The 25,416-nt window shown below is 43.9% G+C and overlaps 1 protein-coding gene across 1 annotated transcript in view; it reads right to left on the bottom strand.

Moving 5' to 3' along the window:
- Positions 1-2,365: 2,365 nt before the first annotated feature.
- Positions 2,366-25,416, bottom strand: part of TSPAN8 (tetraspanin 8) — a 63,232-nt gene continuing 40,181 nt past the window's right edge. Inside the window, exon 9 of the mRNA XM_075859396.1 lies at positions 2,366-2,704. Coding sequence (XP_075715511.1) covers positions 2,366-2,704 — 339 coding nt within the window. The remainder of the gene's footprint in view (positions 2,705-25,416) is intronic.

The raw sequence follows: 25,416 nt of genomic DNA on the forward strand, positions 1-25,416 counted from the left end.
TAATATTCCCTAAATTTATTCGTTATGTCTCTAGGGGCATAAAGTTTCGTGGGTAGAGGAGAATTAGTAAGGAATGGAATCTTACTCTTTGCAGCCCTCTTTTTGAATCTATGAGCCAAAAGTTTGCCTGGTTTATTGTCCTGGGAGTAATATTGCGCCTTCACAGATCTGAGATTCTTCTCATATTTATATAATAAGCAATCTTTAAGTTGAATACGAATGGTGCGTAATTTCTCTACATTATCTAAAGAAACAGCAGATTTATTTATAGATTCCAAAGCACGAATCTGTTGCATTACCTCATCAAATGTACGTTCCCTATCTTTTTTAGCTCTATGCCCCCATTTAATAAAGAGCCCCCTTATGAAAACCTTATGAGCGTTCCAAAGAATAAACAGATCTTGAACAGAGTTAACGTTTAAAAGGAAGTACTCATCTATACCCTTGCGAATTTCATCTCGATATTTGTGATGAGACATAAGGTAAGGTTTGTTTCTCCAAAGAAAATGGGGGGAAGTGGTATGCGATTCATTCACCAGCATAGTAATGGCAGCATGATCTGACCATTTAATTACCTTAATGTTAGACTTTTCAACCTTTTGGAGCAAGGCTCTATCAGTCAAAAAAAGGTCAATACGAGAGTAGGAATTGTGCACTGGGGAGAAAAAGGTATAATCTCTCTCTGAATCATGCTGAATCCGCCACACATCATACATATCCATCTCCTGTAATATCGTGGCCATGGCTTGGTATTTGGATCTATGCGTGGCTGTGGAATCTATCAGTGGGTCATGTACAGTGTTAAAATCCCCACAAATTACCAATACACCTAATTTCACCCTGTTTATTTTGCCAAATAATTTACGAAGAAAATGGAGCTGATGAGTGTTCGGAACATAAACTACTACTATAGTAAGCAAAGCGTTATTAAGTTCACCCACTTGAATGATGTATCTCCCACACTGATCTACTAAAGATGTTAAAGGGGTGAACACCACCGTGTTCTTAATAGCCAAGAGCACGCCCCTTTGTTTCCTATTATGATGGGATAGAATAACCCTAGAGAATTGGGGATGTCTAATTCTATGCGCATCCCTTTCCAAAATGTGAATCTCTTGAGCACAAAAAATGTCACACTGCAGGGAAAGCGCCTCCTTCCACATAAAAGAACTCTTATGGGGACTACTTAATCCCTTAACATTTAAAGAAGCAAACGTAATCATCTTGGAATATTATATAGAACGCTGTGATATTCAAGTGCATAATATAGTAACAAACCTTCCCATTATCAGAGTCGAGATGAGCATCATGAGAAGGAGGATTAATACATATAATACCAACACACCCTGCTAATCTCCTACACCATGTATTTGAAGTCATATTGAACCTGAAAGCAATATATGCAATCATATGCCTAGCTGATATAAACAGCAAAACATCTGGAATTAAATATACATATATGAAACTTAGATATCTATTAAAACAACAAAGTAAACATAAGACACACATAGGCAGCTTTAAAAGCAGTAGAAAAAAGTGTAGGGACAGTCACTTAGGGCTTGTTCCCCAAAAACATTACCGAGCTCCCAAAGGCACTCACTGTTCGTTACTACAACTCTTCAGCGATTATTCCGTCTGCGAGGCGGTACGACTTGCCAATCAGAGTCCATGTGTGTCGAAATGGTGGATCTTTCATCTCCGAGATCTGAAAGCGGGAGATTCAACAACTGAAGAAATTTCTCCCCCTCCGTCAGTGCAGAAATAATATGAAGTGATCCTTTGTGGCGAATCAGGATTTTCACCGGAAATCCCCATCTGTATGCGAAGTTGTGATCACGAAAAATAGTAGTAATTGGAGATAGTTGCTTGCGTGTCGAAGTGTGACCATAGACAGGTCCGCAAATAACTTAACATGTTGATACGGGGATGGCAGAGCCCCTACCAACCTGGCAGAGGCCATTAGAGCATCCTTAATATGATAATAATGGATGCGTGTGAGCACATCTCTAGACAAAGTATCAGGAAGGTGATTAGGATGAGGTACCCTATGTGCCCTATCAATAATGACATCTGTAGGCGAACACTCCGGCAGAACTGCCCTGATGAGGCCCTGAATATATGCTTTGAGTTCTTTCGGTGGAACATCTTCTGATATGCCACAGATTTTTACATTATTCCGCCGTGAGCGGTCTTCAAGATTTATAACTTTGGCTCTCAGGCTCTCTATCTCTGCTGACATATCATTCTGCAAATCCGCAATGTGGTTATGTGCCTCAGCAAAGTCCCCCATCTTGTGCTCCACGTGGTGTACTCTTTGGCCTAGGCCATGCAAGGTAGCATGAATAGGAGCCAATAAAGCAGTAAATTATTTTTGCATTGAAAGGCTGAACGCCAGCAGCATCTCCTTCATCAAGGAACCTGTTGCAGGGCTATCATTGGTAGGTATGTCCATAAACGACTTAACCGTCGACGGTATACTGGGGAGGGAAGTACGCTGGCTTACCTCGGCATCCTGAGGAGTCTGATGGTGCAGTTTAGGTCTCTGCTTCACAGGACTCACAGAGGGAGAAGATGGCGATGGCCACGTTGTGGGTTTGGCGCCCAAAGATTCTGTGGCTCCCGCCGCCAGTGGGCTATATCTGGAACCCAGGACTGCCACCGCTTTATCAGGCCAAAGATGTTCTGAGGCTGTCGGATGACTGGACTGGAGGTAAGTGAATGGGATGCTGGAAATAAAATTCCAGTTTGCCTTGTTGTTTAAGGCTTCTCTTGCCTCTGGTCATCATTAGCGATTAAATCAGTGTCGTCCAAAGTCCACTTATATGGATAGGAAGAGCCGTGCAATTAAAATAGCTGCTGTGGTGCCGGAGCTCAAGAATCAAGCAGCCATGTCTCTCGGCTGCCAAGCCACCTTCACTGCCCAATTCTAATAAAATCTATGAAACACCTGTGGGGTCAAAATGCTCACTACACCCCTAGATGGATTCCTCAAGGGGTGTAGTTTTCTCAATGTAGACACTTTTTTGGCGTTTTCACTGTTTTGTCCCCTCAGGGGCTTTGCAAATGTGACATGGACTCCGCAAACCATTCCTGCTAAATTTGAGCTCCAAAAGCCAAATGGCGCTCTTTCCATTCTAAGCTCCGCCGTGTGTCCAAACAGCAGTTTATTACCACATATGGGGTATTGTTTTACTCAGGAGAAATTTCTCTACAAATGTTGTGGTGCTTTTTCTCCTTTAGTCCTCGTGGAAATTAGAAAAAATTAGCTAAACCTACATTTTCTTTGAAAGAATGTAGATTTTCATTTTCACGGCCCACTTTCAATAATTTCTGCAAAAAACCTGCAGGGTCAAAATACTCACTATACCCCTAGATAATTTCCTCAAGGGGTGTAGTTTCCCAAATGGGGTCACTTTTGGGGGATTTCCACTGTTTTGGCACCGTAAGAGCCCTTCAAACCTGACATGGTGCCTAAAATATTTTCTAATAAAAAGGAGGCCCAAAATCCACTAGGTGCTCCTTTGCTTCTGAGGCCTGTGCTTCAGTCCATTAGCACACTAGGGCCACATGTGGGATATTTCTAAAAACTGCAGAAACTGGGCAATACATATTGACTTGTGTTTCTCTGGTAAAATCTTCTGTGTTACAAAAAAAAATAGATTAAAAATGAATTTCTGCAAAAAAAAAAAATGAAATGTGAAAATGTCACCTCTACGTTGCCTTAATTCCTGTGAAACGTCTAAACGGTTCTAAAAAAAATATTTGTATGTCTGTTTTTTTTAATACTTTATTATGGTCTTAGGGCTGAGGTCTGATTGACAGCGTTCAATTACTAAGGCTGGGGCGTAGCATTAGCCAGTAAAAAGGCTATCACTAACCCCTATTATTACCCCGGTTCCCACTGCCGCCAGGGATACCGGGAAGAGTCGAGCATGATTCAGTACCTGGCCATCTGAAACGACGGTTAGGCAGCGGGGCGACCGCAGGCTGGTATTATCAGGCTGGGAAGGGCCAAAAAATGTGTCCCTTCCCACCCTGGTGATGCTAGGCTGCAGCTGCTTTATTGTATCTGCCTACTAATTTAAAAGGGGTCGGCCAACGCTGGGGGGCCTGGAGTATACTGCAAGGGGGCGTCTGGGCGTTTTACTGACAGCAGAGGGCTCTATAGGGGGGAATAATCCCCCCATAGAGCTCTCACTATTTACTATACTGAAAGGTTAGGGGGGGTCTGAGTATCCGACTGACTGCTCTAAACGGGGGGCAGAATACTCCCCCCTATATAGCCCTCTGTAGTAAGTCAGACGCTCAGACCGCCCCTCCCCTGCATCCCCCATCCTTCCATTATAGTAACCTGAGGGCTCTATGGGGTGGATTCCCCCCCCCCCCCCATAGAGCCCTTGGCTGTCAGTAAAATGCCCAGACCTCCCTTGCAATATACTCCCGGGTCCCGGTCCCCCAGCTACGGCCGGCCCACACCATTTAAATTAGTGAAGGCAGGAGCATGAGCGCTGTAAGTGGCGCTCAGCTTTTAATACAGACCGCGGCTCACCGCTCACCTTGTGCATCGTGCATCTCGTCACTCCTCTTCTTGAGGATCGAGCACTCGACCGCTCCTTCTGCAGACCTGCTCCTCTCTGGCTGCGCGTGATGCGTACAGCGTCAGAGAGGAGCAGGAGTGTTCTTACAGATGGGTACTATCATGCGGCACGTCAGGTAAGTAAAATAAGGCATGCCCCCTCCCCCGGTCCAGTCTGTCCCTGGTTCAAAATGCCGCCCATGGGCATAACTAGGAAAGACTGGGCCCCATAGCAGGCAGACAAAAACACCCCACTTGTAGATAGCGACCCCCACCTCCCCCTTGTAGATAGTGCAATAAAGCCCCCCTGTAGATATCGCTTTAAAGCCCCCCTGGTATATAGCGATATACAGCTCCCACTGTATATAGTGCCACACAGCCCCCCTCCCTTGTATACAGTGCTGCACAGCCCCCCTTAGTAGATAGTGCCACACACAGACCCCTGTAATTTGCACCACACACAGCCCCCTGTAGATAGAGCCACAGCCCTCCACCTTGTAAATAGTGCCACACAGCCCCCCTTAGTATTGCCACACAGCTCCCCCATGTGTACAGTGCCACACAGCTCCCCTTGTATATAGTGCCACGCAGCCCCCCTTGGTGTATAGTGCCACAAGGCAATGGCGCATCCGAGAAAGTTGTATCAGCCAGGGGATGTCAATCAAACATGGAAAGTTGGGTTTGGAGGCAGGACTGTGTGACTCGTCGGGATATCGGCACCGCCTCATGTCCCTTTAATAAGTAATTAACATATAGTGTGCGCCGTTTTAAAAGTGGATTTTAAAGATTTTGCTGCATCTGAGAAAAAACATACAGGGGAAATATTGTCAGGTCATGTATTACCGCATGGTGGCGGTTCAAGAGTTTAAAACTACCAGACCGGTTCCCATGAAATATACAATGAATTGAGAACAATTCCATCTGCCCTGCAATTTTGTTATTATAGATATATCCTATATAACTACAGATCCAGAACCAAGCTCTGACATACATACTGTACCACAACCAAGCTCAGTACATAAATACAGCACTAGAATCAAGCTCTGACATATATACAGCACCAGAACAAATCTCAGTACATAAATACAGCACCAGAACAAACTTCAGTACAAAAATACAGCACTAGAACCAAGCCCATACATATACAGCACCAGAACCAAGCTCATACATATATATATATATATATATATATACAGTACCAGAACCAAGCTCAGTACATACAGTACTAGAACCAAGCTCTGACATATATACAGCACTAGAACCAAGTTCATACATATATATACACAGCACTAGATCCAAGCTCATACATAAATACAACACCAGAACCAAGCTCAGTAGATATATAATACACCAGAACCAAGCTCAGTACATAAATGCAACACTATAACCAAGCTCAGACATATATAGAGCACCAGAACAAATACAGCTCAATTTAGTGCAACCCCTGCCGTCAGTGGCGTAACTACCGCCGTAGCAGCCGTAGCGGCTGCTACGGGGCCCGCGGCATGAGGAAGCCCGTGTCGCCCGCCGGCACGGGCCCCCACCATGGCCGGAGGCTCCGCTAGCAGCCGCTATGGCTGCTACAGCGGGACGCCACTGAACACTACGGCAGAGCAGGGAGGTATCTCCCCGCTCTGCCATTAAACAAAAGACATGTATTCCCTATCCACAGGATATCCACAGGATAGGGGATACATGTGTGATCGCTGGCAGCGATAGGGAGAACGGGGGACTGAAAGTCCCCTGAAGTTCTCCATCACAAACCTCGGACTTCCGGGGTCTGTGTCGGCAGCTCCGTAGAAATTAATGGAGCGCCGGTCGCGCTTGTGCGCATGCGTGACCAGCGCTCCTTTCATTTTTATTGAGCTGCCGACACAGACGCCGGAAGTCAGAGGTTAGTGATGGAGAACTTTCAGTCCCCCGTTCTCCCTATCGCTGCCAGCGATCACACATGTATCCCCTATCCTGTGGATAGGGGATGCATGTTATTTGTAGGACACACTGTGGGTCGCATTTTTTTGGGGGGGCTGTATGGCGTTCCCTGCAGGGGAGGGCTGTATGGCGTTCCCTGCAGGGGGGGCTGTATGGCGTTCCCTGTAGGGGGGGGCGCTGTATGGCGTTCCCTGCAGGGGGGGGCGCTGTATGGCGTTCCCTGCAGGGGGGGGGGGCGCTGTATGGCGTTCCCTGCAGGGGGGGTGCTGTATGGCGTTCCCTGCAGGGGGGGACGCTGTATGGCGTTCCCTGCAGGGGGAGGCGCTGTAAGGCGTTCCCTGCAGGGGGAGCGCTGTATGGCGTTCCCTGCAGGGGGGGCGCTGTATGGCGTTCCCTGCAGGGGGGCGCTGTATGGCGTTCCCTGCAGGGGGGGCGCTGTATGGCGTTCCCTGCAGGGGGCGCTGTATGGCGTTCCCTACAGGGGGCGCTGTATGGCGTTATCTACAGGGGGGACTGTATGGCGTTATCTACAGGGGGCTGTAAAAAAGGCACTATCTACAAGGGGGGGGGGGGTTGTGTGACACCCAGGGGAGGGGGGGCCCCAGTCAAAAGTTTGCTATGGGGCCCAGTCTTTCCTAGCTACGCCCCTGCCTGCCGTATAGGTTTGTACGGCGTAAAACTACAGCTCCCAGCATGGCCCGAATAATGGTAAGGATATGCTGGGAGATGCTGTTTCACAAAAAAAAATCATACCACCCATCATCTCGCTGCAGATCATACAGTGACTACATTACTGATTAGAGGCAGAATAAACATTTACATTAAGTGACTCACCGGTGACATCTCAGATTCTAGTTCTTTTCTTCTCCCTCTAGTCCAGACCTCTATGATGGATTTCTCCCGTCCATGACCCATTTCTGCAGTTTTCTGCTCTGATGTCTTCAGCTTCTCACTTTTAAAACATTTCTGCACCTATAAACGAAGTTAAAATTCTCAAAACCTCTAAATATAATAACGCCATACACTAGTGTCCTTGATTATAATAGTACCATACACTGTGTCTGTAGATAGTACCTCACATATAGCTCCCCCTGTATATAGTGCCCCACATCCCCACATATAGCTCCCCCTGTATATAGTGCCCTACATATAGCTCCCACTGTATATCATGTCCCACATATAGCTCCCCCTGTATATAGTGCCCCAAATCCCCACATATAGAATGACTTGCCCCGTCAATAAGAGCCTTCGCGACGCTAGCATTGTTGAAAGGCGCTGATTGGTGGGGCAAGTCATTTTTCCCCGCCAATCAGTGTCATTGTAAGGTGTTGAATGGTCGAGCATTCAGCACTAATGCATGTATTTGTACCTGCGTGCTATAGACGCAAGTACAATTACTGCAAGACGGGGGTGGCTGTCGTTAGCACCGGGGCCCCCTCCGGTGCTAGCGACGCCCCCAGGCATGAGGGGTCCCGTGTCGCCCAGCCCATAAATGTTAGAGGCTCGGCGGTGCGGGCCCGTAGTAGCGTAGCTACAGCAGTAGCAGCCATAACGGCTGCTAGCGGCACCACCGGGCATATAGGGGTCGTGTCGGCTAGCGGCACGGGCCCCCTCAAGCCACGGGCCCCGTAGCAACCTCTACGGCTGCTACTGTGGTAGTTACGCCACTGATGCCGCCCCCATTTTCGGCTAGGTGGCGCCGCCTGAGGCTGTCAGCTCACCTCGCCTCATGGCAGGTGCGGCACTGGGTTTAGTGTTAGGGAAGCTCGGAATAATCTAGTTAGGTTTAGTGTCAGGGAATAGTCACCGTAGTTAGATTTAGTCTCAGGGAAGTTCAAATAAAATCTAGTTAGGTTTAGTGTTAGGAACCCTCGCCCTAGTTAGGTTTAGTCTCAGGGAAGCCCACTCGTTCTATAAAAACACAATTTTTTTTCGCTGGTTTAGGTAGCAGCCTATTGCTCCTAGTTAGGGAAGCAAACAAACATGTCCCAACGGACATTTACTGCCGAAGAGGCATATTCATTTCTTGCCTCCGACACAGACTCGTCGGATGGTGAGACTCTGTTTTATTTATCCACCTCCTCATCCAGTGATGAAGAAGAGGAACCCCCTAGGAGACACCCCAGGACCACCACTACAGTTGAAGCCCCCAAGCGAAATGACCCCGCCGCAGTTCAAACCCCCGAGCGAAGTGACCCCATTTGGATCCCCACACCAGACATTTATCAGCCCCAAATCTCAGAGTACACGGGCAGCTCAGGGACAAAATTTAATACGGCAGGGCTCAGTGAAATGGACTTCTTCAAGTTCTTCTTCACTGATGACTGAGCTTATGGTCTCCCAGACTAATTTATATGCCCAACAGTATATTACAAAGAACCCCACATCTTTTTATGCCCAATCCCACAGGTGGACCCCTGTAGATGCAGCAGAGTTGGGCAAGTTCTGTGGACTTCACTTGAACACGGGGCTTCTGAAAAAGCTGTCCATTAGGACCTACTGGAGCACGGACATCTTATACCAAACCCCGATGTACCGTATGGCCATGTCCAGGATGCGTTATGAGGCTATACTTTGCTTCTTACATTATACAGATAATTAGCAGTGCCCACCCGGAGATGACCCCAGTTTTGACCGTTTGTACAAAGTGAGACCATTATTAGACCATTTCAGTGCCCGGTTTGCCCAAGCATACACCCCCCGAGAAGTGTATTCCTATTGATGAGTCCCTGGTACATTTTAAAGGGAGGCTTCAATTCCGCCAGTACCTGCTGAGTAAGAGGGCAAGGTATGGCGTGAAGATGTATAAGCTGTGCATCAGGGTATACGTACAAATTTAGAATATATGAAGGGGAGGACACCAGTATTCAGCCCCCAGAATCACCCCCCCCCCCTTACTGGGAATTAATGCAAAAATTGTGTGGGATTTGGTGCACCCACTGCTGGACCAGGGTTACCACCTCTACCTGGATAATTAGTATACCAGCATCCCACTCTTCAAGTACCTCGCTTCCAGATGTACTGTGGCATGCGGCACTGTTAGAAAAAACTCTGAGAGGCCTCCCCTAAAACACTGCTTGGGCAAACATTCAGAAGGGGTGAGAGCAGGGCACATTCTAGCAGCAACATATTGTGTGTCAAGTACAAGGACAAGAGAGATGTCCTTGTATTGACAACAATACATTGCCACACCAGTACCCATGTACCTGTACGAGGTTCCAGTACAGAGACCCCCAAACCAGACTGCATCCTGGACTACAATAGGTACATGGGAGGGGTTGACTTGTCAGAACAAGTCCTGAAGCCCTATAATGCCATGCGGAAATCAAGGGTGTGGTATAAGAAGCTGGCCGTGCACATCATACAGATGGCATTGTACAATGTGTACGTGCTACATCGATGTGCAGGCCAGAGGGGAACTTTCCTGGAATTTCAAGAGGTGGTTTTCAAGAACCTAATCTTTAGGGACCAAGAAGAAGGAGCACCCAGTACGTCTGGAAGCGAGGCCACACGCATTGTACCAGGGCAACACTTTCCAGGAGAAGTTCCCCAAACTGGCAAGAAGGGAAAAAGTCAAAAGAGGTGCAGAGTCTGCTCAAAGAGGGGGATAAGGAAGGACACAATATACCAATGTGACACGTGTCCCGAAAAAACAGTGCTCTGTATGAAAGATTGTTTTAGAATTTATCATACATCCCTTCATTTTTAATTTACCCTGATGCACTCCGCACAGCTTATCCACCTCATCTTTCCCTTCTGAGCCTTAGTACCAGAAAAGCTCCAGTAGGCCAAATGGTGGTCCGTTCCTTCTGAGCCCTGCCGTGTGCCCAGGCAGCTAATAACAGCCACATGTAGGGTATTGCCGTACCCGGGAGAACCCACATTACAGTTTATGGGGTGTATATCTCCGGTGGCACATGCTGGGCACAATATATCGGACACTGACATGGCATATATATATATAGAAAATTGCAAATCTCACTCTGCACCATCTGCTGCGCATTATCTTTTACACAGTACCTGTGGGGTCAAAATGCTCACTACACCTCTAGATGAATGTCTTAAGGGGTGTCGTTTTTAAAATGGGGTCATTTCTCGGGGGTTTCAACTGTACTGGTACCTCAGGGGCTTCTGCATACATGACTTAGCACCAAAAAAGCTCCAGTAGGCCAAATGGTGGCCCTTTCCTTCTGAGCCCTGCCGTGTGCCCAGGCAACTAATAACAGCCACATGTAGGCTATTGCCGTAGCCGGGAGAACCCACATTACAGTTTATGGGGAGTATATCTCCGGTGGCACATGCTGGGCACAATATATCGGACACTGACATGGCATATATATATATACTGGTACCTCAGGGGCTTCTGCATACATGACTTAGCACCAGAAAAGATCCAGTAGGCCAAATGGTGGTCCTTTCCTTCTGAGTCCTGCCATGGGCCCAAACGGCAGTTTATCACCACAAATGGGGTATTGCCGCACTAAGGACAAATTGGGCAACAAAATGGGGTATTTTGTTCCCTGTGAAAATAAGAAATTTTGATCAAAAATGACTATCTTATTGGAAAAAATTACATTTTTTTTAATTTCACAGCCCAATTCAAATAGGTGCTGTCAAAAAACTGTGTGGTCCAATTGGTAACAACAACCATAAATGAATTCCTTGAGGGGTGTAGTTTCCAAAATGGTGTCACTTCTGGTGGGTTTCCATTGCTTTGAAACATCTGGGGCTCTGCAAATGCGACATGGCACCCGAAAACCAATCCAGCAAAATCTGGACTCCAACAAACACATAGCGCTCCTTTCCTTCTGAGCCCTCCCATGGGCCCAAATATCAGTTTATCACCACAAATGGGGTATTGCCACACTAAGGACAAATTTGGCAACAAAATGGGGTATTTTGTTCCCTGTGAAAATAAGAAATTTTGATAAAAAATTACATCTTATTGGAAAAAATTAAATTTTTTAAATTTCACAGCCCAATTCAAATACGTGCTGTGAAAAAACTGTGCTGTCAAAATGGTAACAACAACCATAAATTAATTCCTTGAGGGGTGCCGTTTCCAAAATGGGGTCACTATTGGGGGATTCCTACTGTTTTGGCACCTCAACACCTCTTCAAACCTGGCATGCTGCCTAAAATATATTCTAATAAAAAAAGAGGCCTCAAAATGCACTAGGTGCTTCTTTGCTTCTAGGGCTTGTGTTTTAGTGCACGAGAACACTAGAGTCACATGTGGGACATTTCTAAAAACTGCAGAATCTGGACAATACATATTTAGTAGTGTTTCTCAGGTAAAGCCTTCTGTGTTACAGAAAAAAATTTCATAAAATTGAAATTCAGCAAGATAAATGAAATTTGCAAATTTCACCTCCACTTTCTAAATGCTGTTTTGAATACTTTGAGGGGTCTAGTTTTTAAAATGGGGTGTTTTATCGGGGTTTCTAATACATAGACCCCTCAAAGCCACTTTAGAACTGAACAGGTACCTTTAAAAAAAGGCTTTTGAAATTTTCTTAAAAATATGAGAAGTTGCTGTTTATGTTCTAAGCCTTGTAACGTCCAAGAAAAATAAAATAATGTTCAAAAATCTATGCCAATCTAAAGTAGACATATGGAAAATGTGAACTAGTAACTATTTTGGGTGGTATAATCATCTGTTTTACAAGCAGATGCATTTAAATTCTGAAAAGTGCTATTTTTTCAAACTTTTCTCTAAATTTTTCACCAATAAACACTGAATATATCGACCAAATTTTACCACGAACATGAAGCCCAATGTCTCCGGAGAAAACAATCTCAGAATCGCTTGGATAGGTTTAAGCATTCCGACGTTATTACCACATAAATTGAAATATGTCAGATTTGAAAAATGGGCTCTGAGCCTTAAGGCCAAAACAAGGCTACGTCCTTAAGGGGTTAAACATTTTTTTACTTTTTGAGATACAGCTGATTTGTATTCTGTATACAGAGCAGCTGTGTCGTGCGCTGAGATCTGAAAGCGGGACTGACGTGTTCAGTGACAGCGGCTCCTGTGTGTAGGGTGTGCCACGAACCCACTTATGTATATATGTTAAGCACCTAATGTTATGTCATGTAATGCAACTGTATTTGTATTAGGAGAAAAGGTTATCTTCCATAGAGCACTATATATTTTGCACGGACGGGACTCTGTGAAGACAGATTAGTGTCAGAGGTCAGATGTGGTGTGCAGCCCCTTTAAAAAAATAAGAGGAGCCTAGTCTTTAAAAAAAAATAATAAAGATTTTTTTCATAGTTACAGTTAGTGACTGATGCAGAAGAGAGACAGAAAGAGTGATGTATGTGGGAAAAGCAGGAGAGGGAGAAAGAGGTCAGTACAGGGGGATTTGCCAAGTGCGGTGCGGCGTGAGACGCTTTTGCATAGCCGGGCCGGACGAGAGCTGCCAGATTGGATAGCCAGGCACAGCGAGGTCTGCCAGATTGTATAGCCAGGCACGGCGAGAGCTGCCAGATTGTATAGCAAGACAGGGTGAGAGCTGCCAGTTGAAATTGCCAGGTAGGGTGCAAGCTACCAAGTGACTGATCCACCAAAAAGACTTTGTATTGCTAAGCTGAAAGGCGTATCGCTAGCTCAGCACTTCATATGAGAACAAAGATCCCCTGCAGCACAGGTTTTACTTGTGACTGAACCATAGACAACACGATGTCCCGTTCTCACCAGTTAAATCAGAAACTGCCAAGTATAGAGCCTATTTATTAGTGAAACCGTCAAGCTTATGTACCAAATATTGTAACCGTGAAGATTGTGACTCTTTTGGAGTAAAGTTCTGTTCAGCATCTTATACCTGTGTCGTCTGAAATTCTTGCTGTGCAATTTCCTCTGCGGGGCAGAAATCATCCTAAACCCTCTCCCACCTGTTACATGCGTGTCTCTGACACGCAGGATCCACCTATAATCGATCACATCTAAGTTATGAACTTAGATGTAATTGGTAACAGCTGCATTGGACTGCATTTTCAATGTGACAGGTAGCCTTTAACCCCTTCCTGCAAAATGACGCAGATCACATCTTCTCTGCATGCCTCGAGCCTACTCTGCTCAGGGAATCCCTGTAATGTAATATATGATGTCACAGGATTCCCTAGCAACCTCACGAATGCAGTAGCATTGTATGAAGCACTGTATGTATAATCATTCATGTTAAGACTAAAATACAATGTTTTCATTAAGGGCAGAGAGCGAAAAATATTAAGGGATATTTTAAAGCATACACAAATATAAAAGAAATCTATGGCAAAGTTTCAATACTGCCATTTCTATGGTGACAGTAACATTTTCTACCAGTATTTTGTATTGCACATTTGCAGTTTGTTGGGCCTATACATTTCAAATCACCTAAAAGATCAAAACATCTGCAACGTTATGTGTGCATAAATAGAGAGTCTCATAATAATATGTAGTATAAAAAGTAATTCTGCCATAATTTTTTTCATATTGCTTTTTTTTGTTACAATGTTCTTAACCTTAATAGATATAGGTATAACTTTATTGTACAGGTCACTACGAGTACAGAGAAACCAAATATGTATATGTTTTTTTTTTTACTGTTCATTAACTTTTATTTAACAAATAAAATGTATTTAAGAAAAAAAATTGTCTTTATTTTAACTTTTTCACTTTGCGATGTTATTTTCATTATAGTCACACATTTTTAACATTTATTTTGGTCCAATTAGGACTTTTACTTTAAAAAATGTTTTAACTGGATATCACATTACATTATTGCCTGTGCATGTAAAATGCACAGGCATCTGGTACGGCATACATGAGGTATGCCCCAACAGCATTAATACTGGACATCCCTGGGATCCTTTGTTAGGCCCAAGGTTTAAAAATTGCCAGCAACGGTGATCGCACACCTCCCTTTGTCTGCACCACAATCAGCACTGATTGTGCTGCAGAAGGGGTTAAATAGAGGGGATTGGAGTTTTCTCCAATCCTGTCCATTAGTGCAAGATGCGGGAAGGGGCTTCCCGCAACTTATGTGTGTGATTTTATAGGTAGGGGTCCAAAATAATATAATTATTCTATTGTTAGTCTTAACTATTTGAAGCCATTTGTATCCATTAAAGAACATATAATGATGGATATTTAGTAGCAAGTCTTCTCTCTGCAGGTTTACGTGCCAAATCCAACTCATCTCATTACTTTGTATATTGCTCATCTGTTGGAAATGTGTTTTCCCTCAACATATGGGCATTGTCTTTCATGTAATTTAATACTTCTTGTTAAACCTCATATGAACCATATCATTCACGTTATTGGTATTGCCTGGAGAATGTTATTGTCACTATTCTGACAATTAATGGGCTGCCATAAAGAAACATATTTTATATAAAAAAAAATAATATAACTACTGATAATAAAAATATTTCTAGGTACATTGTTTTATAGATATAGCATTATTTATAGTCAATGCAGTTCTCAGCTCAAAAATTAAAAGTTAAAGAGGTATTCCTAACTTAAACATTTATGGAATATCCACAGACCATATGCTATAAATGTCTGATAGATGCGGGTCCCAGCGTCTATCAGACATTTTTGGCATATCCTGTAGATAGGCCATAAATGTTTAAGTTGGGAATGGCCCTTTAACTGTAATGCAAAATCTTCTTTTTCTATTGCTTTGAACTCTGTATTTCTTCCTTTGTCACTCACTTTTTGGTTATTTAGTCAAAGGGTGATCCAGGCTTTATAGAAATGCATAGTCCATATTCACTTCCCTCTCCTTCCTCTATGTCTCCTGCTGTGTACGGAAATCAGTACTTTATCTCATTTTATTTTGGATGAAGATCTCCATATTGCATTTTATAGAAATTACTGAAGATCTACTTTAAATATAAAGTGGATATAAAAAGTCTATCAATCCAGCCTTCATACTTGTTCTAAAGACTGATCTACAGTGGATATAAAAAGTCTACACACCCCTTTTAAAATGCCAGGTTTTTGTAATAATCAGTCCAAGATTAATAATTTCAGAAATTTTTCCACCTTTAATGTGACCCATAATCTGTACAATTGTATTGAAAAACAAACTGAAATCTTTTAGGGTGGAAAAATGAAAATAAAGACCAAAAATAATGTGGTTGCATAAATATCCACACCCTTAAACTAATACTATGTTAAATTACCCTTTGACTTTATGACAGCATTCAGTCTTTTTGGGTAGAAGTCTATCAGCATGGCACATCTTGCATGGCACATCTTGACTTGGTAATTGTTGCCTAATTTTCCTTGCAAAAGCGCTCCAAATCTGTCAGATTGAAGGGGGGATCTCCTGTGTACAGTCCTCTTCAGGTCACCCCACAGATTTTCAATGGGATTCAGGTCTGAGCTCTGGATGGGCCATTCCAAAACTTTGATCTTCTTGTGGTGAAGGTATTCTTTTGTTGATTTGGATGTATGATTTGGGTCGTTGTCATGCTGAAAGATGAAATTCCTCTTCATCTTCAGCTTTTTAGCAGAAGCCTGCAGGTTTAATGCCAATTATGCCTGATATTTGGAACTGTTCATAATTCCCTCCACCTTGACTAAAGCCCCAGTTCCAGCTGCAGAGAAACAGCCCCAAAGCAAGTGATGTGCAGTATTGGTATCACGGTTCTCACCTGGTTCGTTTGTGGATCCTCTGTCTCATCCGGGAAATGGTGCTAGTAACTCAGGGCAACGCTTCGCACAGCAGGTTTAGAGGTAGTCGGATGTATAGGCCAGAAGTCAGGACAGGCAGCAGACGTCGTTGCAGGTAAAGGAGGTTTTTATGATCTGTGTAGATGATAATAGGGTGCCGCGCACCCTCTAGCAAATGCATCGACCTCCAGAACGAAGTGTTTGGTGGAATCCGGTCTATGTAGGACTGAAGCAGAAGAGAAGGCAATTTTAAGAGCTTGGAATGCGGCTTCGGCCTCCGTGGTCCAGTGTTTGGCATTAACCCCCTTTTTGGTCAGTGCAGAAATAGGAGCTGTCATAGACGAGAAGTGAATAGGGAAAGGCAGTGGGAAAAGGGAGGATCCTGTGAGGCGCTGCTGCGTGGCTGTTGGTGGAATTCAGCGATGGTAGACGAAGTGATATAAAGAAATATATGTTTATTATAAAAACATATTGTTTATGCGATTATTGTTTTATAATAAACATATATTTCTTTATATCACTTCGTCTACCATCGCTGAATTCCACCAACAGCCACGCAGCAGCGCCTCACAGGATCCTCCCTTTTCCCACTGCCTTTCCCTATTCTAACAAGCGGTGACCATTTGGTTTACCGGTTTGGATCCTGGCAGCAGCATTCGTATATTCTTTTCATTACTTTATCTAAGCACTACCTGGGTGAGCATAATAGATTACGATCAATATCTCACCCAAACCTCATTGACCTGCACTATGTGGCGCCGCAGTTTTTGCTTTTCTGTTCAGACGAGAAGTAAGGAATAAACTGTTGGTAATAATTTGCGAATCGCAGCAGGCGTTGGACAGCTTTGAGTCCTTGGGGACGAGGCCAGTTGAGAATTGAGGACAACTTGGATGGATCCATTTGAAGCCCCTGGTCGGAAATGACATACCCCCGGTAAGGCAGGCTGGTTTTCTTGAAGAGGCATCCCTCCAGTTTAGCAAACAGAGAGTTCTGTCGCAGACGCTGTAACACTTGACACACATGCTCACGATGAGTCCGAATATTAGGAGAAAAGATTAAAATGTACAACAGATCTCGAAAAATGTAATTAATAAAGGCCTGAAAAACCGCAGGAGCATTACAAAGTCCAAAGGGTGATGAGGTATGCAAAATGCCAATCACGAATGTTGATTGCGGTTTTCCATTCGTCTCTCTCGTGGATACGGATGAGATTATAAGCTCCACGAAGGTCTAGTTTGGTGAAAATTCTCGCCCCCTGTATGGGGTCAAAGAGTTCAGAGATCAACGGTAACGGGACTTACGGATGAATCCTCTCTCCAAATTCTCTTGGATATACCGAGACATGGCCTCCGTCTCGGGCAAAGACAAAGGTTAGACTCTACCTCTGGGAGGCGTGGAGTTGTGGACCAGGTCTATGGCACAATTGTATGGCCTGTGAGGTGGCAGCGATTCAGCTTGTTGTTTGCAGAAAACATCAGAGAAACTTTTATATGGGGTAGGAAGTCCTGCTGAGTTAGGTTCTGTATGCTGAGGCATGAGTGGGAGAATTGATTGTAGACAATGTTGGTGACCGAAGTCACTCCAGCGGGTAATTTGACCTCCAGTCCAGTCAATAACAGGAGAGTGCTTCTGCAACCAAGGTAGACCCAGTAGCAAAGGGTTCAGAGAGTTCTTTAAAACATAGAAGGAGATACATTCCTGGTCCAGCGCCCCTGTTAACCTGAAAATGGGCTCGGTGACAAGATGGGTAGTCTCCTGTAGAAGCCTCCAATCCACAGAAGCAATGGACAAAGGTTGGGTTAGTTCTTGAACTGGGATTTGGTAGCGATTAACCAGGGACTGGCATAGGAAATTCCCAGCGGATCCGGAATCTAGAAAGGCTTAGACGCAGAAAGTGGTTCCTGCAAAGAACAGTTTTGCTGGTATGGTCATCTTTTGAGAGGGTGATACTCCACCTAGGGTAGCCTCTCCTACTTGCCCTAGGCATTGGAGTTTTCCGGCCTTACTGGACAGTCCTTGAGGAGGTGCGTTTTTCCACCACAGTATAAACATAAGTTCAACTTGCGTCTATACTGGCGCTCCTCAGGCGTGAGTCTTGTTCTCTCCACCTACATGGGTTCATCCGACCGAGAGGAAGATGAGGCAAGAAGAGGCCTTTGGAAGGTTGGTGCCAACCGTGATGTCCGATTGCCCCGAGCAGATTCTTGTTGTCTCTCACGGAAATGAATGTCAATCCAATTGTCAAGAGTGATCAAGTCATCCAAGGATGGTGGAAGGTCTCGGCCAGCAAGTTCATCCTTGATTCAGACCCGCTAGACCCTCCCAGAAGGTAGATACTAGAGCCTCGTTATTCCACTGGAGTTCCCAGAAGTAGCCAGGGTGCGGAATTGAATGGCGTATTGACCTACAGTGGAGGTTCCTTGCGGAGCTTGAGATGAGAGGAAGCTGCTGAAGATGCCCGACCTGGCTCTTCAAACACCCTTTTAAATGTGAAGAGAAAGTTCTGAATATTATACATTATGGGGTCGTTCCTTTCCCACAAGGGCGATGCCCATGCCAGCGATTCGCCACAAAGCAGGGACAGGATGTAGGCTGATCTTGGCGGACTCTTTGTCTAGAAAGTTCCTGAGCCATATCAGCTGCGTCAGGCAGGGCTGTGTCAAGGGGATCCATGGCTTGTTCAAACTATCACGGTTCTCACCTGGTTCTGCCGTCAAAGGCAGAAGGCAAGAAAACAGGGAACCAGGGTACAGGGAAACTCACGGGGGACTTGGTTGAACAATCAAGGATTCAGAGGGAGGAGGATCCTTAAAAAGGAAGTCTTGAAATTTTGGCACGCGCTGGCCTTTTAAAAAGGAAAGAGTCAGCGCGCCCTCTAGTGGAAGAGGCGGGGAACGGTGCGGCAGGCGTTACAATTGGCTTTGGACCAAACATACCTTTTGGAATTATGGCTAAAAAGTTCAACCTTCGTCTCATCAGATTATAACACTTTTTCCCACATGCTTTTGGCAGTCTTGATGTAGGTCTTTGCAAAACATAGCCGGGCTTTCATGTTTTTCTTTGTTAGAAAAGGCTTCCGTCTTCCCACTCTACCCCAGAGCCCAGACATATGAAGAATACGGGAGATTGTTGTCACATGCACTACACAACCAGTACCTGTCAGAAAGTCCTGCAGCTCCTTTAATGTTGCTGTAGGCCTCTTGGTAGCCTCCCAGACCAATTTTCGTCTTGTCTTTTCATCAAATTTTGAGGGATGTCCAGTTCTTGGTAATGTCACTGTTGTGCCAAATGTAATCCACTTCTTGATGACCATCTTCACTGTGTTCCATGGTATATCTAATGCCTTGGAAATTCTTTAGTACCCTTCTCCTGACTGATGCCTTTCAACAATCAGATCCCTTTAATGTGTTGTAAGCACATTACGGACCATGGCTTTTGCTGTCACAAAATTTCAGGAAAATCCTAATAGAACAGCTGAACTTTATTATTTGGGGTTGCTCAGTATCACTTTAAATAATGACAGCTGTGTACTGACTACTATTTAACATGAATTTAATTGTGATTGGCTAATTTTGAACACAACCACATCCCCAATTATAAGAGGGTGTTCACACTTATGCAACCACATTATTGTAGTTTTGTTATTTTTATTTTTCCTCTCTGAATGATTTCAGTTTGTTTTTCAATGGAACAGATTATCGGTCACTATAAAGGTGGAAAAAGTTCTGAAATGATTCATCTTGTACTGATTTTTTGACATGACAAAAACCTGCCATTTTAACGGGTGTGTAGACTTTTTATATCCACTGTAGATCAGTCTTTAGAACAGCTTTGCGGGCTGGATTGCTAGTAGGGGGATGTATCATCTGGATTTTGTGCGTCACTGATTTAAAGGCTATGTACACCTTTGAAAGGCAATTTGTTTGTTGTTTTATAAACAGGTCAGTCTATGTGATTAGTGCAACTTTATAGTTTTTATTAAAGATTACTTTTGGAGATACAGCTGCTTTCTATTCTCTATACAGAGCAGCTGTATCGTTCGCTATGACCTAAATCCGTCAGTCCCACGGACCTGATGCGTTCAGTGTCAGCAGGTCCTGCATGTCTCTATCACATCTAAGTTATGAACTTCGATGTGATAGTTTACAGGTGGACCTGTCAGTACCGCGGACCTGACAGAAACAGGATTAAGCGAACAATACAGCTGCTCTGCATGTCAAAAAGTAAAACAAATTTATAATAAAAACTATTAATAAAGTTGCACTAATCACACTGACTGAAAAGCAATTTTTTTTCATAAAATGGTCAAAGGTTTACATAGCCTTTGTCACGATTGGTGGCTATGTAGCGGAGTAGAAGCTGGCCAAATAACAGTCTATTCAAAGTCCTAGTACAAGAGTACCTTTGATAGTCCAGACGGTAGCAGTGGCTAAGGCACAGATGAACTTGAAGGCAGATGACACGTGGCGGATGATATGAGGCGTGGCAGATGACACCAGACGTGGTGTAAGACAGCAGGCGTGACAGGTGGCACAACATGACTCCAACACTCTAAGGCACAGGAACAAATACAGCACGGGATACAGGATACAGGTATCAGGGCACGGGAACAACTGGAACAGGATAACACTAAGGGACCATTTGCTAAGACTAACATGGGTATACACAATGCTCAGGCAAGGAGTGAAAGGGCAGAGCCCTTTTTATAGTCCAGGGTGATTAGGGCTGATTGGTGATATTTTTAGTGCGCGCGCTGACCCTTTAAGGCCGGGCATGAGCGCGCACGCGCACCCTAGAGGATGCGGCAGAGTGGAGCGGAAATGAGTGCTGACGTCTCCTAGGAAGGAGATGCCGGCCAGCACCCACAAGTTCATGGCCGTGGATTACAGTACGGGACAGTTGTCCAGCAGAGAGGCAGGGACTCCTAGCGCCGTACATAAGTATGATGCTAAGAGCCCGGCTCCCTGCACTGTGTTCGGTCCGGTACTTGCGGCCGAAATACGTCCGTCAATTACGGACGTAATGACCTCGTATGAACATACCCTTATTGCATTGCTAGATGTGTGTCAATATTATTTTGTGTGTGAACTGCTTCTGATGTTTGCAAACTGCTGTGGATTATGTTGGTTCAATGTACATAAAGGCTGCTATTATTATTAACCCCTGTATGACCCAGCCATTTTCTGTTTTTCCGTTTTAGTTTTTTACTCCCCGCCTTCCAAGAGCCATAACGTTTTTATTTTCCATCAATAGAGTGGTGTGAGGGATTATTTTTGGTGTGAGCAGCTGTAGTTTCTATTTGCACCATTTAAAGTACTAAATAATGTACTGAGAAACGAAAAAAAAATTCTTTGTGGGGTGGAATTGGAGAAAAACTAAATTTCTACATTGTCTTTTGGGTTTTGTGTTTATGGCTTTCACCGTGCGGTAAAAACAACAACTTAGGCTTTGTTTACATCTGCATCAGGGCTCCGTTCCGACGGAAAGCTCAGATGGAACGTCGGAACGGAGCCCTGATGCAGATGTGAGCATAGCTTTAACTTTTTTCTGCGTCTCAATCCGATTATGATGATACCAAATTTATATAATTTTTTTTATATTTTACTACTTTTACAAAGAAAAATCTATTTGTTAAAAAATTGTTCTGTTTCACCACATTGTGAGAGCCATAACTTTTTTTTTCCCCATAGTTTGAGCGGTGTGAGGGCTTATTTTTTTCTGGATGAGCTGTAGTTTTTATTGGTACCATTAGCGCTAAGGTGACCAAAAAACAACCATTCGGGTGTTTTAATTTATTTTTTTTACGCCGCTTACTGTGTGAGTTAAATAATGGTATATTGTAATAGTTCTGACTTTTACGGACACGGCTATACCAATTTTGTTTTGTTTTTTTACATTGTGCTTGGGGAAAAATGGGAAAAAAGTTTTTTTCTTTAACTTTTAATATTTTTTTTACACTTTTGAAAAATGTATTTAACTTTTTTTTACACATTTTATTAGTCCCCCTAGTGGACTTGAACCAGTGATCATTAGATCACTGATACAATACACTGCAATACAGATGTATTGCAGTATATTGTCATTTTCACAGGCTTCTGCTAAGCTGTGCCGGAGGCATGGCTTAGCAGAGGCAGAGGCAGAAAGAAGGCAGACAGAAGGCAGACAGAAGGCAGACAGAAGGCAGACAGAAGGCAGACCTGGGGGCCTTTACTAGGCCCCCGGGCCGCCATGACAACCATCGGAGCCCCCTGATCGCACTGCGGGGGGCCATTGGCCGCCTCTTCCTTCTAATGGTTTAAATGCCGTGGTTGCTTTTGAGGGTATGTGCACACACACTAATTACGTCCGTAATTGACGGACGTATTTCGGCCGCAAGTCCCGGACCGAACACAGTGCAGAGAGCCGGGCTCCTAGCATCATACTTATGTACGATGCTAGGAGTCCCTGCCTCGCTGCAGGACAACTGTCCCGTACTGTAATCATGTTTTCAGTACGGGACAGTTGTCCTGCAGCGAGGCAGGGACTCCTAGCATCGTACATAAGTATGATGCTAGGAGCCCGGCTCCCTGCACTGTGTTCGGTCCGGGACTTGCGGCCGAAATACGTCCGTCAATTACGGACGTAATTAGTGTGTGTGCACATACCCTGACTGCGGCATTTAACTAGTTAAACGGCCAGGAACAGCGATCGTTCTGTTCCTGGTTATTGGAGCAGCGTTTCAGGAGTAATACACAGCGGACAGCGTGTGAGCCTGCTCCAAACATCACCCTCCTGTTCCATGATGTGTATTTTCATCATAGGTCGGTAAAGGGTTAATATTATTATTATTAATGCAATTATTATTCTTATTATTATTAGGATGGTGATGAGGGACCGCAGAGTATATAAGGGGGCTGCTGTGGATATAGAGGGTCGCTGTGGATATAGAGTAGACAGTGTGGATATAGAGTGGCCACTGTGGATATAGAGGGGCCGCTGTCGATATAGTGTTTTTGGACTTTGCAAAGGCATTTGTCACCTAATGGGTAAATTAAAGTATATAGGTTTACAAAATAAAATTTGTAATCGGATCGATAATTGGCTCAAGGACCGTATCCAGAGATCCAGAGAGTTGTGGTCAATGATTCCTACTCTTTATGGTCACCGGTTATAAGTGGTGTACCCCAGGGTTCAGTGCTGGGATCACTATTATTCAACTTATTTATTATTTATATAGAGGATGTGATTAATAGCACTATTTCTATTTTAGCAGATGATACCAAGCTATGTAGTATAGTTTAGTCTATGGAAGATGTTCATAAATTACAAGCTGATTTGGACACACTAAGTGTTTGGGCATCTACTTGGCAAATAAGGTTTAATGTAGATAAATATAAAGTTATGCATCTGGGTACCAACAATCTGAATGCATCATATGTCTTAGAGGGAGCTACACTGGGAGAGTCACTTGTTGAGAAGGATCTGGGTATACTTGTAGATCATAAACTAAATAACAGCATGTAATGTCAATCAGCTGCTTCTAAGGCCAGCAAAATATTGTTGTGTATTGAAAAAGGCATGGACTCGCGGGACAGGGATATAATATTACCACTTTACAAAGCATTAGCGTGGCCTCATCTAGAATATGCAGTTCAGTTCTGGGCTCCAGTTCAAGGAAAGGATTCTCTAGAGTTGGAAAAAATACAAAGAAGAGCAACTAAACTAATAAGGGGCATGGCGAATCTAAGTTATGAGGAAAGATTAAAATAATTAAACCTATTTAGCCTTGAAAAGAGACGACTGAGGGGGGACATGATTAACTTGTATAATTGTATGACTGGCCATACAAGAAATATAGTGAAAACCTCCTCAAAAGACAAGGGGGCACTCCCTCCATCTGGAAAAAAAAAAAAGGTTCAATCTGCAGAGGCAACAAGCTTTCTTTACTGTACAGTCCCGGCTAAAAGTTTTAAGACTGACACAAATTTTAGTTTTCACATAGTATGCTGCTTCAGTGTTTTTAGATCTTTTTCTCAGATGTTTCTATGGTATACTGAAGGACAATTATAAACATTTCATACATTTTATAACTTTTATAGTCAAATACATCAAGTTTATGCAAAAGACTTCTTTTTCTAGACTTCTGCAATTCACCCTGGCATTCTGGATATCAGCTTTTGGGGTAAATCCTGAGTATGGCAACCCATTCGTGCCTAATAATTGCTCCTGGATTGTAGGGAGAAGTTGTTCTTGGAGGATGCTTAGATACAATTCTTTATTTATGGAAGTGTTCTTAGGCAAAATTGTAAGTGAGCCCACTCCCTTGGATGAAAAACAACACATGAATGGTCTCAGGATTCTCCTGAGACCATTCATGTGTTGTTTTTCATCCAAGGGAGTGGGCTCACTTACAATTTTACTGTTTACTGTTGGCATAACACAGGACTCATGGTAGAGCTCACCTTTTCATCTCCGGACAATCATTCTTCCAGATGTCCCAACCAGTCTGAAGGGGGCTTCAGCAGAGAAAATAACTTTACCCTAGTCCCCTGCAGTCCAATCTCTGTACTTCCTGCAGAATATCAGTCCATCCTTGATATTTTTCTTGGAGAGAAGTGGCTTTTTTTTCAGCCCTTCTTGACAATAGGCCAGCCTCCAAAAGCTTTTGCCTCACTGTGCATTCAGATGCCTGCCTGCCTCCATTCCTGAGCAAGCTGTGCACTGGTATTACACTGGTATTGAACCGATCCTGTAGCTGAACCCTCTTTAGGAGACGGTCCTGGAATTTGCTGGACTTTTTTGTGCACCCTGAAGCCCTCTTCACAGCAATTGAACCTCTCTCTTTGAAGTTCTTGATGATTCGATAAATGGTTGATTTAGGGGCAGTCTTACAAGCAGTAATGTCCTTGCCTGTAAAGCTCTTTTGATGCACAGCAATGATGACTGCATATGTTTTCTTGGAGGTAACCATGGTTAACAGAAGAAGACAATGATTTCAAGCACCATCCCCCTTTTAAAGCAACCAGTCTGCTCTTATAATTCTATCAGCATGACAGAGAGATATCAGATGCCTTGTTCTCGTTAACACTTTCTACTGAGCTAGCGAGAAGATCACTGAAATGATATTGCCGGTCATATTGTGACAGGGCTGAAATGCAGTGGAAATGGTGTTGTGATTATGTTAATTTTCATGCCAAGTGATGACTTTGCAATTACTTGCTGTCACGTAGCGGGTTTGTGGACCCACTAGGCAATACCGCC

This window comes from Rhinoderma darwinii, chromosome 3 (assembly GCF_050947455.1).
Source record: "Rhinoderma darwinii isolate aRhiDar2 chromosome 3, aRhiDar2.hap1, whole genome shotgun sequence".
Classification (NCBI taxonomy): Eukaryota; Metazoa; Chordata; class Amphibia; order Anura; family Rhinodermatidae; genus Rhinoderma; species Rhinoderma darwinii.